The sequence below is a fragment of the Cyprinus carpio genome, chromosome A8, assembly GCF_018340385.1.
Source record: "Cyprinus carpio isolate SPL01 chromosome A8, ASM1834038v1, whole genome shotgun sequence".
NCBI lineage: Eukaryota > Metazoa > Chordata > Actinopteri > Cypriniformes > Cyprinidae > Cyprinus > Cyprinus carpio.
In genome coordinates this window covers 25,239,467-25,257,525 of record NC_056579.1, presented here as the reverse complement: position 1 = coordinate 25,257,525, position 18,059 = coordinate 25,239,467, and the positions used below count along the sequence as shown (strand labels likewise).

The following is an 18,059-nucleotide window of genomic DNA, read 5'->3' as shown; positions in this document are numbered from 1 at the left end:
GGAGAGACACAGAGGAGAGGAATTGTATTGTAGACTATTCAGTTTATGGGACAGTCTCAAGCCTCCCTGTTTTCATCCAAAATATCTTAAATTGTGTTCCGAAGATGAATGCTTTTACGGGTTTGGAACGACATGGGGGAGTAAGTGAATAATGACAATTTTCATTTTGGGATGGAGTATCCCTTTAATAGCATCATACTGCCAGAATGACATCCCCAAAAATAAAAACAAAACCGATTAAATCCACGTCATGAAGACATGGGATCACCTGACAAAGGCGGCTCGCACACAGAGCATCCGCACACCGAAGCGCTGCCACTCTCGCTGGTGAATCCAGAGCTCCTGCGTGGTGTCCAAACACGCCAGCATGGCTCCACCCTTCCACGCTATCACACAAGGATCCATGTCCTGCACGGGAATATTCTGTTAACTATCACAATTCAACAATTCCTTGCATTGAGACCATTCTGATGCAAAGTGATGATGGCTGCACGTGTTACTTTGCAGGTAACCACTGCTAACAAGAACACGATTGGAAGCACTTCTTCCCTCCTTTAAATCAGTCAATTATTGTGCCAATGTGTTATTGACAACAATGTATAATTATTACCAGAACAACATCCTCAAAATATTGGAGGTAAAATGCTCTTTCTTTAAACCGTCATATTTTTTATTAAAACATTTCATCACCTCAAGCCTCAATGATGTTCGTATAACGTTCTACTGTGGCTGAGAGAATGTTCTTCCTTTTGTTATCTTGAAACATTGTCACAATGTTTTATTGACAACATTTTTTAATCTGTTTTTCAACAACATCCTCAAAATATCCTCAAAATGTTGCGGATAAAATGTTCTATCTTTGTTAGACCGTCACATTAGAAGAACGTTTTAAAACATTTGATCACCTCAAGCCTCTATGATATTCGTATAATGTTCTACTAATGTGACTGAGAGAAAGTTCTTCATTTGTTATCTTGAAACGTTGTCAAAATGTGTTTTTGAGAACATTTTATAATCTGTTACCTCAACAACATCCTCAAAACATCCTCAAAATGTTGCGGATAAAATGTTCTCTGTTTGTTAAACCGTCACATAAAAAGAACATTTTATGAAAACATTTCATCACCTCAAGCCTCAGTGATGTTCTTATAACATTCTTCTAATGTGGCTGAGAGAATGTTCTTTATTTTTTATCTTGAAACATTGTGCCAATTTGTTTTGATAACATTTTATAATATGTTTCCTCACCAACATCCTCATAACATCCTCAAAATGTTGCAGGAAGAATGTTCTAGCTTTGTTTACACTTAACATTATAGGAACATTTTTTAAAATTATAAACATTCTTAAAACATTTTTTAAACATTACCTTCATTGTTTTCTTTCAAACATTTAAAAATCTTATACGGAATGTTAGCCAAAGTTCTGAGAACGTTCCCTGCTAGCTGGGAAGTCCAGGGTAAGGTGGAGCCATTCATACTTAAATTGGATTAAAAATTCAAACTAGAGGCTGAGTAACTACTAGCTAATAGGTCACAGTAAGATATGTAGTGCAGTTCGTCAGACGATATGACATTTACCTTTACTGATAAAATAAGAAATCCTCAGATTTTTAATCAAACATTTTCAGTTCATCCTACACATGAACTGAAAATATTTCAATTTCTTGCTCAGATTTTTGCCTTTTTTTATTCTCAAAAACAGGCAGCCACAGACTTGCATTTTATGAATCACCAAGGAGCACAGTTTCAGCTCAAAATCTTCATTACTGTTCTACTAAAGAAATGTCACCTACATCTTTGAGTGAGTTAATTAACAGCAAAGTTTCATTTTTGGGTGAACTAACCCTTTAAATATACATGTATATTTATTTTCAATAAAAATGGTTTTGGAACAAAAATGATTTGCAAAGTTTTAATTAAATGATCTCTGTAAAGAATATTAAATCAGTGACCATGAATGCACTTTAATCATAGGTTACAAAGACCCTTTTCCTCCTTTATTCAAAGTAAAGTCATCAATAACTTCTTTTAAAATCTGCTTTTAAAATCTACACAGACACACACAAATCAGTTTCCCTACACACCTTTGGTCGTGTGATGACATCGACGTTCTCCACCAGACGATGGAAAGATGGAGGCATCTTATTGAGGCTGTGATGCTGCAGAAACTCTTGTGCTCCGTGAAACAGCAGCCCGCCACCAACTACCAGAATACAGCTGTACATTTTACGCTTCATTTCATCTGAGGCTGTGAAAATAGAACCACAAACACATGCTGTAAGGCTTCAGCACCAAAAATCGAATAAAGAAAGGGATGTTTGAAATCAGACAGAAAATATATCTGGGTGAATCTCTTGGTTCAGACAGATCCATTTCCCTTTGCTGCACCTTGTAAATATACAGAATATTTTGTTTTGCAGAAAACAAGCTGAAGAACCCAGATTCACATTTCATCAGCTTGCTTTTAGGAACATTTGCTAGATTCTTCAGTTCTCTGATCATTTTCTGGTGAGTTTTATTAGCTTCTTAAGGTGTGTTTGATCATGGCTGAAGCTAAACTTGTTATGCACGTTATCGTATGTATGTGGAGTGACTGTAATCTATCATCTTCTTCAAGACAATGTTTCCTTCCTGTACAAATTCACTTTAATCTTTGAAAAACAGAAACATCCTGTTTACTATACTGTTTCTTGCTTACCCATCTGTTTCAACTCTTATCTTTTATGTCTAAGAACAACATAAGAACAATGAGAACAACAAAGTTTACTGGAATAAATGTCTCAATTCTTAAATCATTTTATCATTATGCTGACTTTTACAAGATTACACCACTCAGGTAATGTCCATAGTATGACCCAAGTTAGAGATGGCTGAAATGTATTATATTTCATAATATTGTTTTAATAGCATGTCAATCTGTAAGCTTTAATTAGGGGGTCAGGACTGCCCTCAGGTTTTTAAGGAATTTGCCCATGTGTTGATAAATATAAGTCAGTATTTACCGCAGGAGTCAATTATGTGTAAGATGGGTTTATCCACGCCAAGTGCTTTTCCCTCAAACTGAGTCATGACCGTCTTCCTTGACAACAGAGCTGAAGATGTTTCTTCAGGAATAGTGCACACGAAAATTAAATTAGCTAAAAATGTCCCCATCCTCAGGCCGCCCAAGATGTGGATGAGTTTGTTTCTTCATCAGATTTGTAGAAATGTAGCATTGCATCAGTGTCTCAGCAATGGATGCTCTGCAGTGAATGGGTGCTGTCAGAATGAGAGTCCAAACAGCTGATAAAAACACAATCCACAAGTAATCCACACCACTGCAGTCCATCTGTTAATGTCTTTAGTCAAAAGCTGTATTTTGTAAGAAAGAAATCTATCATTAAAATGTTTATAACTTCAAACTTTCATTTCTATCTAAAATATGAATCTATAATCCATGAAAAAGTCCAGTAAGTCAAAATCCTAACTGGGATTTGTCACAGCACTTTCAGTAGGTGGCCAACCAGAGTGTGCTTTCTACCGCCGCGAGTGCCGCTGCCACGTCTGCAAAGTGCATTTGCAGCTTTTGACCGATTAAAGGCGATTTAACCAAGTTATCAAACAAACGCATCAAAGCACATTTTCGCAAATAGCGGTCAGCTTTGCCTCGCTGGTGTGTTACATTTGACGGCTGCAGTCAGAGGAAAATGAAAGAAAAATCACTGTAGTTAAAATATTTAATATTCACAGATGAAACTTTAGTAGCCTACTTAAGTTATGTTCTTTCTTAGAATGAATAAAACAGAATAAAACACGCACATACTTTGTTATTCGTTACCTGTCATTTATTTTGACAGATAACTACTTGGGGAAAAGATATCTTTCTGTACACAGATTAAAAAATTGTTAATTGTTGCCTCTTTTATAAATTATTTCCATTATTTTAGTAAAACTGCACTGAATAATTTCATTTCCATTATTTAGGCCAAACTAAAACAAGAAACGAATAAATTAAACCTGGCCACGATTTAGCTAAATCATTGAAACTGAAAAGAATGTACTGATTGATAAAATGTCCTCATGTTTAAACTCCAATTCTCTCATTATAATCAACAAAGTGCACACGATGTAAAAAGAGCTTCATTAATTGACAACTTCAGTGATTTTAAAGGGAGCCTTCTTTACTTGCTTTCATACAATTTAAATAAAACTCAAAAAAAAAAAAAAAAAAAAAACAACCAAAAAAAAATTGCAGCCGCATTTTAATGCTGGAGTGTATTCTATTCCTTAAAATATTAGAGTGCAAGATTTGCACGCATGAAGCTGAGTGCGACGAGATGAGAGTCAGCACCGTGAATTTCATCTTACAAATGACAAGAAAACATTAATTTATTAATAAATAATTAAAATGTCTAATTTTTCACAATTATTGATTAAACTGTGTTAATCTAATATAAACGTGTGAATAGTTGAATAATGACTAAAATGACCGTCTACTAGTAACTAGAAAAATCTTACGTGTGGGGCAGACCTATTTAAAACCCTCTATACATCTCTGTTAACGTTTTTTAAGCATTTTATATGCGTTTGTATAAATTCTGCTTTCAGAACGGTCAGTAACGGAGAGATGCCTTAACATTGATTTTTCCTCTGAAACACAAAAACAAAAATTGAAATAAAAATTGATATTTTATGTTTTGAGAATGGTCAACCCTTCTCCATTCTGCAGATATTGTTGCTTCTGGTTTGTGCATTGTAAATCACAGAAAGTGATCTACAATCTACAAAATGTTGTCTCCCAAAAACTCTGGTCTTTTTTGTTATGTCCGTAACTCACGTGTATTTCCCAAATCTTATATAAAACATGTTCATAGTAGGATACTTTTCTGATGTCTAGACTTTGTTTGGGATTTAGAAAAACATAAAGAGATGGTTCAATATACTGGTAATGAATACATTCTGTGAGAATTTATATTTGTTGTTTTGACTGCGAATGTCACGTCTTTAACGCTGGAATTGTCCGATAATGAAACAAAAAAAAGTTAGGCCTACGTGATGTCTCGGGACAGTTTCTTATTACTGCAATATATTTTTACATTTACATTTTACAAACGACTGCAGCATTGCTGTGTACAATTAAAACTGAAAATAGTACAAAGCAGCATAGGCTATAGGCCTACATTAAGAACAAAAGTTTTGTTTCTTTGGCAGATGCGCCTCATCTCTCCTGCTATAAAACAAAAACATATTATATTGTATGTAATACTCTTTAGGCCTATGCAGCTGCAAAAATTGCAAAATCCAAAACCAACGAGGCATGAAAACACTTTGCCTAAAGCCGAGTTCAGACTGCACGATTTTCAAAGTAGTCTGATCACTGTTCTTTTCACACTGATCAATTCTTCGTCATCAGTTAGGAACCTAGGTGTGCTATTTGATAGCAACCTTTCCTTAGAAAGCCACGTTTCTAGCATTTGTAAAACTGCATTTTTCCATCTCAAAAATATATCTAAATTACGGCCTATGCTCTCAATGTCAAATGCAGAAAATGTTAATCCATGCGTTTATGACCTCAAGGTTAGACTATTGTAATGCTCTATTGGGTGGTTGTTCTGCACGCTTAGTAAACAAACTCCAGTTAGTCCAAAATGCAGCAGCTAGAGTTCTTACTAGAACCAGGAAGTATGATCATATTAGCCCGGTCCTGTCAACACTGCACTGGCTCCCTATCAGACATCGTATAGATTTTAAAATCTTGCTTATTACTTATAAAGCCCTGAATGGTTTAGCACCTCAGTATTTTGACGAGCTCTTGTTACATTATAGTCCTCCACGTCCGCTCCGTTCTCAAAACTCTGGCAATTTGATAATACCTAGAATATCAAAGTCAACTGCGGGCGGCAGATCCTTCTCCTATTTAGCGCCCAAACTCTGGAATAACCTACCTAACATGTTCGGGAGGCAGACACACTCTTGCAGTTTAAATCTAGATTAAAGACCCATCTCTTTAACCTGGCTTACACATAACATACTAATACACTTCTAATATCCAAATCCGTTAAAGGATTTTTAGGCTGCATTAATTAGGTAAACCGGAACCGGGAACACTTCCCATAACACCCGATGTACTTGCTACATCGTTAGAAGAATGGCATCTACGCTTATATTAGTCTGTTTCTCTCTTATTCCGAGGTCACCGTGGCCACCAGAGTCATCCAGTCTGTATCCAAGTCAGATGGTCACTGCAGTCACCCGGATCCAGTATGTATCCAGCCCAGATTGTGGATTAGCACCTAGAAAGGACCTCTACAGCCCTGAAAGACAGTGGAGACCAGGACTAGAGCCCCAGAGACAGATCCCCTGTAAAGACCTTGTCTCAGACGACCACCAGGACAAGACCACAGGAAACAGATGAATTCTTCTGCACAACCTGACTTTGCTGCAGCCTGGAATTGAACTGCTGGTTTCGTCTGGTCAGAGGAGAACTAGCCCCCCAACTGAGCCTGGTTTCTCCCAAGGTTTTTTTCTCTCCATTCTCTCACTGATGGAGTTTTGGTTCCTTGCCGCTGTCGCCTCTGGCTTGCTTAGTTGGGGACACTTCATTTACAGCGATATCGTTGACTTGATTGCAAATTATTGCACAGATACCATTTAAACTGAACTGAGCTGCATGATGACATCACTGAATTCAATGATGAACTGCCTTTAACTGTCATTTTGTATTATTGACACACTGTTTTCCTAAGTAATGTTGTTCAGTTGCGTTGACGCAATCTTTTTTTTGTTTAAAGCGCTATATAAATAAAGATGACTTGACTTGACTTGACACTGCATGACTATCTTGGCCAGCATTCAGTCACTGCTGTGTTCACACTGCACGATGGATCGGCGACAGAAGGTTTCACACTGCATGACTTTAAAATAGAAAGAATCGCTGACAACTCTGTCTGGCATGCAAACTACGTTTCACAACCAAACACACGTGAGATGTGACAACGAAACAACACGATATCATGCGTGCAAGACCGGAGTTCTCACGTGAGACTGGGATTATTATTAAAAATGGTAGCCCGCAAGAAGCTTGCAATGTGAATTGCTGGTGCACTGATTTGCAGCGAAAACAAGAAAAAGAAAAGAAGCCATGCTTGCTGATATTGTGGTCTATAACTCCTCTCCGAACTCCCCACTGCTCTGTATCTTGCTCTCTCATTGGCTGTCGGTCATCGCCGATGTAGTTTTCAGTCAGAACCCTTTTCACACAGCAGGATTTTGAATCACCGACAGGTCCAGATATTTAGCATGCCAAATATCTCATGGGCGTCGGCGATTCTCTCAGATCACATCTTTGCTCATTCACACTGCGTGATTGTCACTCGCGTGAACGAGCACCGATTTGCCTGTGATTTCGGGCATTTGTTGGCGATTTCTCATAACCTGTTGGCAAGCCAAATACTGGGCTAAAATCGTGCAGTCTGAACTCGGCTTAAACCTGCTCTGCAAGTTTGAAACCCTCATCAGACACTGTCCATATGAAAGAGCAAGAGTTTCACCCCCACAAGCTATACAGAACTACCCCCAACCCCCTCCAGCTGGTCTGAATTCAGTCGCTACTGGTTGCTTAGTGTAAAAGGGACACACTCCATCTGAAATAATAATAATAATACAAACCCGATTCCAAAAAAGTTGGGACACTGTACAAATTGTGAATAAAACAGAATGCAATGATGTGGAAGTTTCAAATTTCAATATTTTATTCAGAATACAAAATAGATGAATTATCAAATGTTTAAACTGAGAAAATGTATCATTTTAAGGGAAAAATAAGTTGATTTTAAATTTCATGGCATCAACACATCTCAAAAAAGTTGGGACAAGGCCATGTTTATCACTGTGTGGCATCCCCTCTTCTTTTCATAACAATCTGCAAAAGTCTGGGGACTGAGGAGACAAGTTGCTCAAGTTTAGGAATAGGAATGTTGTCCCTTTCTTGTCTAATACAGGCTTCTAGTTGCTCAACTGTCTTAGCTCTTCTTTGTCACATCTTCCTCTTTATGCTGCGCCAAATGTTTTCTATGGGTGAAAGATCTGGACTGCAGGCTGGCCATTTCAGTACCCGGATCCTTCTTCTACGCAGCCATGATGTTGTAATTGATGCAGTATGTGGTCTGGCATTGTCATGTTGGAAAATTCAAGGTCTTCCCTGAAAGAGACAACGTCTGGATGGGAGCATATGTTGTTCTAGAACTTGGATACACCTTTCAGCATTGATGGTGCCTTTCCAGATGTGTAAGCTGCCCATGCCACACGCACTCATGCAACCTCATACCATCAGAGATGCAGGCTTCTGAACTGAGCGCTGATATGAACTGAACTGGATGACATGGCGTCCCAGTTTTCCAAAAAGAACTTCAAATTTTGATTCATCTGACCACAGAACAGTTTTCCACTTTGCCACAGTCCATTTTAAATGAGCCTTGGCCCAAAGAAAATGCCTGAGCTTCTGGATCATGTTTAGATATGGCTTCTTTTTTGACCTATAGAGTTTTAGCTGGCAACGGCGAATGGCACGGTGGATTGTGTTCACCGACAGTGTTTTCTGGAAGTATTCCTGAGCCCATGTTGTGATTTCCATTGATTAGCATTCCTGTATGTGATGCAGTGCCGTCTAAGGGCCCGAAGATCACGGGGATCCAGTATGGTTTTCCAGCTTTGACCTTTACGCACAGAGATTGTTCCAGATTCTCTGAATCTTTGGATGATATTATGCACTGTAGATGATGATAACTTCAAACTCTTTGCAATTTTTCTCTGAGAAACTCCATTCTGATATTGCTCCACTATTTTTTCGCCGCAGCATTGGGGGAATTGGTGATCCTCTGCCCATCTTGACTTCTGAGAGACACTGCCACTCTGAGTGGCTCTTTTTATACCCAATCATGTTGCCAATTGACCTAATAAGTTGCAAATTAGTCCTCCAGCTGTTCCTTATATGTACATTTAACTTTTCCGGCCTCTTATTGCTACCTGTCCCAACTTTTTTAGAATGTGTAGCTCTCATGAAATCCAAAATGAGCCAATATTTGGCATGACATTTCAAAATGTCTCACTTTTTAACATATATGTTATCTATATTCTATTGTGAATAAAATATAAGTTTATGAGATTTCTAAATTATTCCATTGCTTTTTTATTCACAATTTGTACAGTGTCCCAACTTTTTGGAATCGGGTTTGTAATAAAAAGGTGTAACATAAACCAGCGAACTGCAGAACACATTTGTATTAATCATTTTATATATATATATATAAAAAAAAAAAACACCACAACCCGGAATTTGAGCCTGTGTTGCAAAAATCCAACCCCCTCCAGCTGGACTGAATTCAGTCGTTTTTGTTTTTAAAAAACATGCAGCAAACAAAAATAGGCAATTAATCAGTTAAAATTTGTTACTGTGGGTTAAGAAATTCATCGGTTAAATTCTGTTACTGTGGGTTAATCTAGGCTATGTTGTTGACTATTTACAAGTTTCCTGTTTATCCCGTTTTTTTTTTTCCATTGCTTCTGAAAATTACTTTAAGAAACAAAAAAGCCTCCTCCCCCCAACAATTGTGCATGCCCATTCAGAATCTATGGACAATTTAAAAAAGTTTGATATATAACGGTTGCTGTCCCATTTTATACAGGATTGTCTGACAGGGGTCAGGGGTCAACCCTAGGGCCATTACTCTTTAATTTGTATTTGAATGATTTTCCAGATGTTTGTCCTGATGTACTGTACATATTCAAATATACACAGATGACACCGTGATTTATGTACATGACAAAACAAAAGAAAAGGTGGCACAAAAATGATCTATCGCAATGACAAAATTTTTTGATTGGTTTACTCTGTGCTGCTTAACATTAAATGTTCTTAAAAGTGCATGTATGTATTTTAAATTTAAAAAGGAGGTCCAACCAGATATGTTAATGGTGAAAAATGACAAATTGTACCAGATTTTAAGTATCTTGAAGTTATTTTAGATTCTCATCTAACATTTGAAAAGCATATTCGAAAAATAGTCTGTGCAGTGACACCTCAACAAGAAATTTTAAACTTATACAGAGTCAACTTTCAATAGAAGCTTCAAGAGTCTTTTTGAATTCTTCGATCTTTTCTCATTACTCTTATTGTATTAGTTCATGGTTGCAAGCAGGAAAATCTACTCTTAGACCTTCATATACTTTGTATAAATGTGCTCTAAAAGTATTTGACAAGAAACCTTACAGGTATCATCATTATTTGATTATTATTAATAAAAATAATTAACATTTTACAATTTTAACAATTTTAATAATTTTTATAAAATTTAAAAAATTTACAAAATTGTCAACAATCTTGCACCTTCACCCTTAAAGGAGTTTGTTTTCTCTTGTACTGAAAATATAAGATAAACTAGAGCTTCGTCAAGAGGTGAATTTTAGAGTTACTGATTTTGGTTGTTCAGCTTTCTCTGTAAGGGCTGTTAATAACTGGAATAATTTACCAATCAATGTAAGACAGTGTTCCACCTTAGTACAATCTAAGCTACATTTGAAAATATGGTTAAAGACGAGTCAGGTGTGTGACCAATGAGTATTTCTGTACTCTGAATGTAACTTTGGTGAGTTGTAATTTTTTTTTATAATTGTCTGTAGGATGATACTTTGTAGTATTTATAGGGGATATTTTGTAGAAATTTGGATTGTAGTTTCTATGTGGGGGATTATATTTTTTATCTGTTAAATTTTGGGGGGATTTTACTGTACATGGTATTACACTGATGTTTTTGTCACATAACTTGTTTTGTATTTTCCTCCCCAGGGACAGCAGATTTAGCTCTGTAGTTAATAAGTTAATAATGAAAATTGGTCCCCAAACTGAAGTGTGAACAAAATAATAATAAATCACGTTAAACGGGTTAAACAGGTTGTCCCTATTCTCTTAATGAGTAATCGGTGTTTTTTGGGCGTAACGTGCAATAAACCAATAAACCAATCAGAGTCTCATCTTCCATTCCCTTTATGAGCCAGTTGCGCTCGTGCCATGACGGATTTGCTATTTACATGGCGGAAATTGGCAAGCGCAAAGACAGAACGCATCTCCGAGATGAAACAGAGCTGCTCCTGTGCAAGCAAATAGATAGCCTAATTCTGATACATGCGATGACTATCCATTATGACATGTAGGCATTTTTATATTTAATTAGCCTACAAAAAAATCTTATGCTTTGCAATCCTTTCATTTTTAATATTTGCCATGTTTGTGTGCTGCTGTGCGTCCCTGTGTTTAATAAGCAGCGTGTACACGCATTGTGGACCCGCCTATACTAACACGCTCTTTAAATAACAAAGAAAAAACATTGTGCCAGACTTTAGACCGGGATTGAGTTGGTCTATGGCGCAGTCTATTTTCATCTCCTTAAAATAGCAATGCCCCAGCAATGCGCCTGAACACACCTCTTTTTTAGACCAGCACGCCCATGGACGCACAAATGGGCACAAATGCATTGCTCATTAAACGACGCGGCGCTGGACGGGAAAATGCGAATGGCGCCGGACTGAAACTAGCAAACACACTTGCGCTGCACCTTGCGTCGCATTGCGCCGGGTGTATGATAGGGCCCAAGGTCTAATTAGTCTAGACACTATTTGGGAAGCGTCCAACAGTCAAATTTAAAAACTCAGGACACCAACAAATTTTGCTTTTGTCAATGCTTTTTGCCTTTTTGCTGTAAGGTTTTTAGCTCTCTTTAAGTGTGCTCTGGCTTACCTCAACCATCATAAAGAGATAAGCCATCTAAGTCTAGTCACACTTTTCTTCTTTCTTTCTTTTACTTAAGTTTATTTTCTTTTCCGTTGAGAGTTTCATGTTTTGAAACTAAGTTGCTGCAAAGCCATGTCTCTGAGTTAAAACTCGTCAGTGCCCGCCACCAAAACTTCAACCAGCCCACAACTCCACGTCATTCTTCAGACAACGCCCAACGATTGGCTCCCCAAGACGTCAATTCGAAGCTTGGGAAACCCCCTTCAGCAGACGACACCACCGGAGGGAATCACAACCGATTTAATCCACGGATTAAATCACAGAACACAGGAAACACAAGTAAACCTCCAGATTCTAGCTGAACTGGTGTATTTAATATGAAGTTTAATAGCGTCATTGAGAAACTCAAGGAGAGGGTTAATTAAATGATTGATGGTTGTACAGATCTAAGAAATTGCATATATTGCTATATTTTCACTCTCCTAAACTCATTCTTTCCTCACTCTCTCTTTCTGCAACCTGTGTGAATGTGTGTGTTTATGTCTTAGATTTGTCCAATAAAATCTTATCTATACTGAAAAGAGAAGTATCTTGTGTTTTGTGCTTACAAGTTAATGTCTTAAACTAAAAATCTTGTTACTGTGCTAATAAATAATGTTTTCATGCTATACCTTGGATATTAATATCCATTGCAGAGTTGATGTTATGCTGGCCAATTCAGCTGACCAGGCGTAAAACAGTGATTCTGTCCAAATTCCCTATAAATATCATAAATAAGCTAAAAAACCTTGAGCTGCATTTACTGTTTCCTTTACATTTATGCAATATATCAATTTCTGAACGCAACACAATATTACATGACAACCTGTCTCTTCTCCCCACTTGTGATGGGATCATCAGGTGAAGATGGTTTTAGTGACATACCTGAGAAGCCCATTTTAACCAGCAGCATATGGACAACTTCCTTCACGTGCTGCCTGTTATAGATGTCTGGAATCAGAAGAATGCATCTGTAATACTAAAAAATTCAAAACAAAGTACGTGCCAGTGAAATTAAGCCAGATCAGTACCTTCAGATCCTTCAGCGGAATTTCTAGAAGTTTCTGTAGAGCGTGAGACCAGATGGTCTCCAGGTCCACCAGCGAAGCGGTGAGAGAGCCGCCCGGCCCGCTGTGGATGTTCAGGTGTCCCCTGCAGATGGGCCAGTGGATGCTGTAGCAGCCTGTATGGTTCACATACGCCTGATCACCAGAGACAGAGAGAGGACTGCAGGCAGCAGGCATTATGATAATCTGGAAAATGTCCTATTCTCATTTACACAGAAGTTTCAAAAAAAAAAAAAAAAGTCACTATCTTGCTCTTGCTATTTCAGATTTTTACAGTAAACAGTTTTTACAGTATTAATATTTTCAAACACACTTCAGATTTTGAGAAGCAAACAAGAACATGTGTTTTCATAAGTAGGAGATGCAAAATGTTGACCATTGTTAAACAACTGTTTCTAGAAAGAATGAAATTGCTGGTATTAAATATAATTAATTCTTTCTAATATCAAAATAAATGCTTACTATTTTTATTATCATAATATACTAAATAAATAAAACAGATAATAATAATAACAATGTTAACTATTTTGATAGTCACTTCTTGCAAGTACCGAACCTGGCTGTTATTATAAGGGGTGCACGCACCGAAAGTGTTGGAATTATATAGTATGTTTTTTGTTTCTTTTTCCTGATTTCTGTCTTTCTCCCTAATGTTTATGATTTGATTATGAATGTTTTTGTCACATCCTGTAATGGCTCTGGTACAGCAGCGGGAACTACGGGTCTCTTCACTCCGCGCTGCTCTTTCTCTCTGTCTCTTCCGTTCCCCACATCTCTGTCTGTTTGTGTCATGGCTATGCTGATGAACTAAATGAATTAAGAGTATCAACACACTGCCTGATGATGAAACTATTTAAACAAACTCCTTCTTAAACAAACTCCTTCTCTCAGTCTAGTGGCGGTTGGCAGACCAGCTTTAGGCACATTCCCGCCACCTGCTGGGCGAGTCACGTGCTTTGTGATGTACTCCGAGTCTATTCTCAGTCCGGTTTATAGTGACAACTGAAACTTACAGGAGAGTGGCATTTTGAGAGCGAGTTAACTTGATATGCACAAAAAGAAACTGAGGCACTGTCCACACCTACAGTCGTGTCGTTACATGCCTAAACACGTCTAATGTCACATTAACAATCAAATGAAAATCCTGTTATGATTTGTGAATGAGCACTTATATTGCTGTTAATAATATTTTAGTGCATTGTGATGTATTATTAAAAGAACATGTCGCCCAAAAATTTACATTTGCTGAAAATGTAACCTCAGGCCATCCAAAAGTTTCTTCATTGGAACAGATTAAGCAATATTATGGATAAAAAACTTGTAGTTAAACTGGAATCAAAATCAAAAACATCTTAATGATAGATTTGTTCATTACAAACCCACAGGTTCTCACTTTTCTCACAACTTTTTTCATGTTTGAATATTTATGGTATTTTAGATACATTCCAGTTGGGTTTTAGATTGACCCTATATGTAATAAAGGCAAAACGATTGACCCTAAGAATCCTCTTAATCGCTTGCAGTGTTGTGTTGGTGTCCAGGGCACAGCCCTTCAGTGGTCTGCATCGTATTTAAAGGACAGGATAGTTGCAATGCAGTTAAGAGACTTTCTTCCACATTGGCTCTTTTAGTATGTAGCATTCTGCAGGGTGTGGTCTGAGACAGCTGAACAAACACTGAAAGATTGTTTTGCATGGACTGACTGGGATGTATTCAGAATAGCAGCAATACAACAGGACACAGTCAATATTGATGAATATGCATCAACTGTTAGCATATATCAGCACACGCATAGACAGAGATGGGCATAAATACATGAAAATGCATTTAAAATACAACTACAAAATACTGTGTGGAACAATGTATTTAAATACAAATACAAAATATTGTGTGGAAAAATGTACTAAAATGCAAATTACTGTACATTAGATTTTGTTTTCAAAGACTTTGAAAATACAAAGTATTTTGAATTTCAAATACGTATTTTAAATACATGTATCTGAAATACTGCCCATCCCATCATACCACAGAGGACCATTTCAGTTTTGCAGTTTCAGTTTCATTTTATTGTCATTTCCCTGAGTATTTACATACACACAGAAACGAAATACCATACTTCACCAGCATACTGTAGTGTAAAAAAGAAATACATACAAAGACATTACAACTTCCAAGGTTAAGCAGCCAAAACATTTCCACACTCACTATGTATTACTCATAAGAAAGTTCCTTTTTTTTTAATGTCCTTTATAAAGTGCTTGCTGGATCTGCAGCAGATACTCCTGCACCTCTTCCCAGATAGCAAAAGAGAAAACATGCCATGTGAAGGATGGAAAGGGTCTTTTATGATGGAGGTGGCTCTGTCTTTTATGATGGAGAATGCAGCACTGTTTGTTAACATCCATCAGGGAAGGGAGAGAGGCACCAGCGATTTTCCTGGCTCTCTTCACTATCCTATCCAGCTGCTGCTGCCACGAGGTGACTAAGCTTAAGGGGGTGGAACCATAACGTAGACGGCGAGTGTCCCTTGGGGGAATGATTTTTGGGGATGAACACAGTCAGCAACAAGATGGTCGATCTTCCGGGATTTAGAAAACAAACCAGTTACGAGTAATTTGTAATGAGAAAATGGGAACAGGTGTACGGGTTAATCGACGTGGGCTTGTGATTGGTGACTAGACTGGTTGGAGTACTTTAAATACCCCAGGAAACAGCAGGATGGGAGGAAGGAGGGTGATATGGAGGATTGAGGATCAACAGGGGTGAGGACGTCGGAAAGCGGGCAAGTTGTGAAACTACATGTTTGGACCACTTTGAGTTGAGTGATAAAGGCAAAAGGACATATGGCTACAAGTGGAGCTTAGGAATTGGATCGGTAGTGACTGACTCTGTGGATGTGAGGAGATTGAAGATATCCCCCCTCGACAGATAAGTGCTTTCTGTATATATTGAGGAGACGGTGTAGCTATGCTGGGAAACTAATAGTGCTGTGAATGTGGCTCTACACATGGTTGGTCCTCTTCACCTTGCTCGCTGACTCCCTCGACTGGTAAATAAGTTAGCCCTGTGTGACGGCGGACTGGCATCTCTTATGCGAGCTGGTTATTTCATGACATAATAAGGTAGCTGTGTGACTCCCCACTGTGGAGGTATTGCTCCCTACTTTGTTTACACTGTGTGTTATTGCATGGCGCTTGTTTGTAGTGGTCACATGCTGTGCATGTTTGGTTGGAGTACCCACTTTGTATGAATACTTTGAGTGCAGTTTCATTCACAAATATATTTAACTTGGGTAATTTTCTCACTGCACAGGAGCGTGAGACACATTGGCTCGGGGTGTTAATGAAAATGGCTTTGCCTAATAGTCGTCCTTGTTGTTCCCCTGTCAGCGGATTTATACCAGGAAAGGGAGTATTGCCGTTGCACCAAATTAACATATTCTGTGCAGTGTTGTCTTGTGCCCACAGAGCCTGGAGAGCTGTTGATGTATAAAGTTAAGCTGCCCCATCACTGTTACGCTCTAACCGTCGGAGTCTGGAGAGCCGTTGTGTAACAAGCTAAACTGCTTCATCGCTGTTTCACCCCAACCGCCTGAGCCTGGAGAGCCATTGTTGTATCCAGTTATACTGCCCCATTGCTGTTACGCTCCAACTGCCTGGTGAGCCGTTGTTGTACCAAGTTGACCTCCCCCTTTGTTATTGTTGAGCTCTAATTGGCCGGCGAGTCTGCCAGCTCCACCGAATTGACCTGAAATTGGTGTATCCCTCCCTGCACCAGCAGAGCGTAGAGAAGGACGTGCTGTATCCAGGCCAGCCATTTGTTGCTGTCTTAATCCAGCAGAGACTGGTAGCCCTTCCTAACAGAACAAGTTACCTGTAGATTGTTGACCGACATCTGTGGAGACCATTCGATCTCCCTTTTATACCACGCCGTCTGGCAATTACTGCCCTGCATCAGTGGAATTCAATAAATGGTTCACTGCTTGAAGTCGACTTATTTGTGCAGCCCCCCCTTCTGCAGACTTCAAAGCTCCATCCTTTTAGACTTTTCTTGCAAAGATATTTAATAAAGGAAACTTCATTGTTTTAAACAATCTCCTTCTTGCCCTGGTCTTTGTCGGGTAAGATACGTGGTGCTCCCTTGGGGGGGGAAGAGAAGAGCCAGTGGCGGAAAGCGCCCCCTGCCTGTGACACTGCTGTTCCTGAACCCTGCAACTCCAAACCATGAAGTGAGGCAGTAGTTCAAAATGTTTTCAATGGTTCCCCTATAGAAGGTGGTAAGGAGATGGTTGGGGAGACCTGCCTTTCTAAGTCACCCAGAAATTTGAGAAGTGCACATATCCAAACCAGTAACCATGGGGTACTGCACAGATACATTAGAGTTTACGTGCTCGCTCTATAGCATTTAAATCTGGGGACTCTGAAGCCTACAAAGTCAAGATACGATGTTCGCAAAAGCATTAAATCTGCCAAAAGCATCCTAGATTCAGTGACTGGAAACTTACTGTTACTGAAAATGTGGCAAGGCCTAGTACACATCACCATAGGCGCGGGAAGTGGGGGTGCTGAGGGTGCTGCAGCACCCCCTGTTTTTTTTTCGGTGGGCAACTGTTTAACTGTTGGAAATAATAGTAAACAAAAAAAACGGCATCTATTTTACACTAAAAAAGTGTAAGTAGTTGGTATTGTTGGCGGATTTTGATTGTGCTAGTCAACAGTACAAAAGACAGTTACCAACTATCAAATTCAGAGGTGTAGATGGTAAAGTGGGTGTCATTCTGTTCCTTTTGATGCAATCGACCTGGGTTCGAATCTGCCTTTTGGCAAACTTTTTTTTTTTTTTTTTCTCCCTTTTCAAACTTCAATTCTATTAAAAATAAATGCTTTTCTGATATGATTTGAAGAAAATCATCGAAAAGTTGAAAATAAAGTATTGGGTAGGTGTAGGGAGGGCTTTTTTCCCCAGTAAGGTGGCATCCATTTTAATAATTAGAATTAAAACTTACACTCAATTTGCACTCAACTTTTACTGGTTCATAATGTATTACAATGCTGAGGTCGATTTGGTCAGTCAAACTTTTAAATACATTTTAGCATTTCTGTATTAAACATACAAAGTCACAATCCATGTACCATTAAAAGTGGTTTTACTATGGTAAGTTATGTTTGTTTCCCTTCTAGCCTGTCA

The 18,059-nt window shown here is 38.4% G+C and overlaps 1 protein-coding gene and 1 long non-coding RNA gene across 3 annotated transcripts; one reads left to right on the top strand and one right to left on the bottom strand.

Moving 5' to 3' along the window:
- Positions 1–220: 220 nt before the first annotated feature.
- actr8 (actin related protein 8) lies at positions 221–13,908 on the bottom strand. Its single transcript, XM_042761453.1, has 6 exons — positions 13,549–13,908; positions 12,837–13,032; positions 12,624–12,784; positions 3,005–3,189; positions 2,087–2,250; positions 221–408 (listed from the first exon to the last, which is right to left on the bottom strand). Exons 1-6 carry the CDS (start codon positions 13,662–13,664, stop codon positions 265–267), a joined length of 966 nt encoding a protein of 321 aa, XP_042617387.1. The 5' UTR covers positions 13,665–13,908; the 3' UTR covers positions 221–264.
- A 1,507-nt stretch (positions 13,909–15,415) lies between these two features.
- On the top strand, positions 15,416–17,507 carry LOC122145972. 2 transcript variants are annotated; one of them, XR_006160700.1, is made up of 2 exons: positions 15,416–15,994; positions 16,321–17,507. It is a non-coding gene; the product is annotated as an uncharacterized LOC122145972 (long non-coding RNA). The 2 variants fall into 2 exon arrangements; XR_006160701.1 differs by having other exon boundaries at positions 15,416–16,021.
- Positions 17,508–18,059: the final 552 nt, after the last annotated feature.

Excerpts from the sequence above, each read along its gene's own strand:
- actr8 (XM_042761453.1), bottom strand. The coding sequence starts at position 13,664 with ATGACACAAACAGACAGAGATGTGGGGAACGGAAGAGACAGAGAGAAA. Across the intron at positions 13,033-13,548 it reads CCATTACAGGATGTGACAAA|TCCTCTCTCTGTCTCTGGTG; the intron begins AACATTCATAAT and ends TGCTGCCTGCAG. Across the intron at positions 3,190-12,623 it reads GAGAAGAGACAGGTTGTCAT|AAACAAACTCATCCACATCT; the intron begins GTAATATTGTGT and ends AATCTGATGAAG.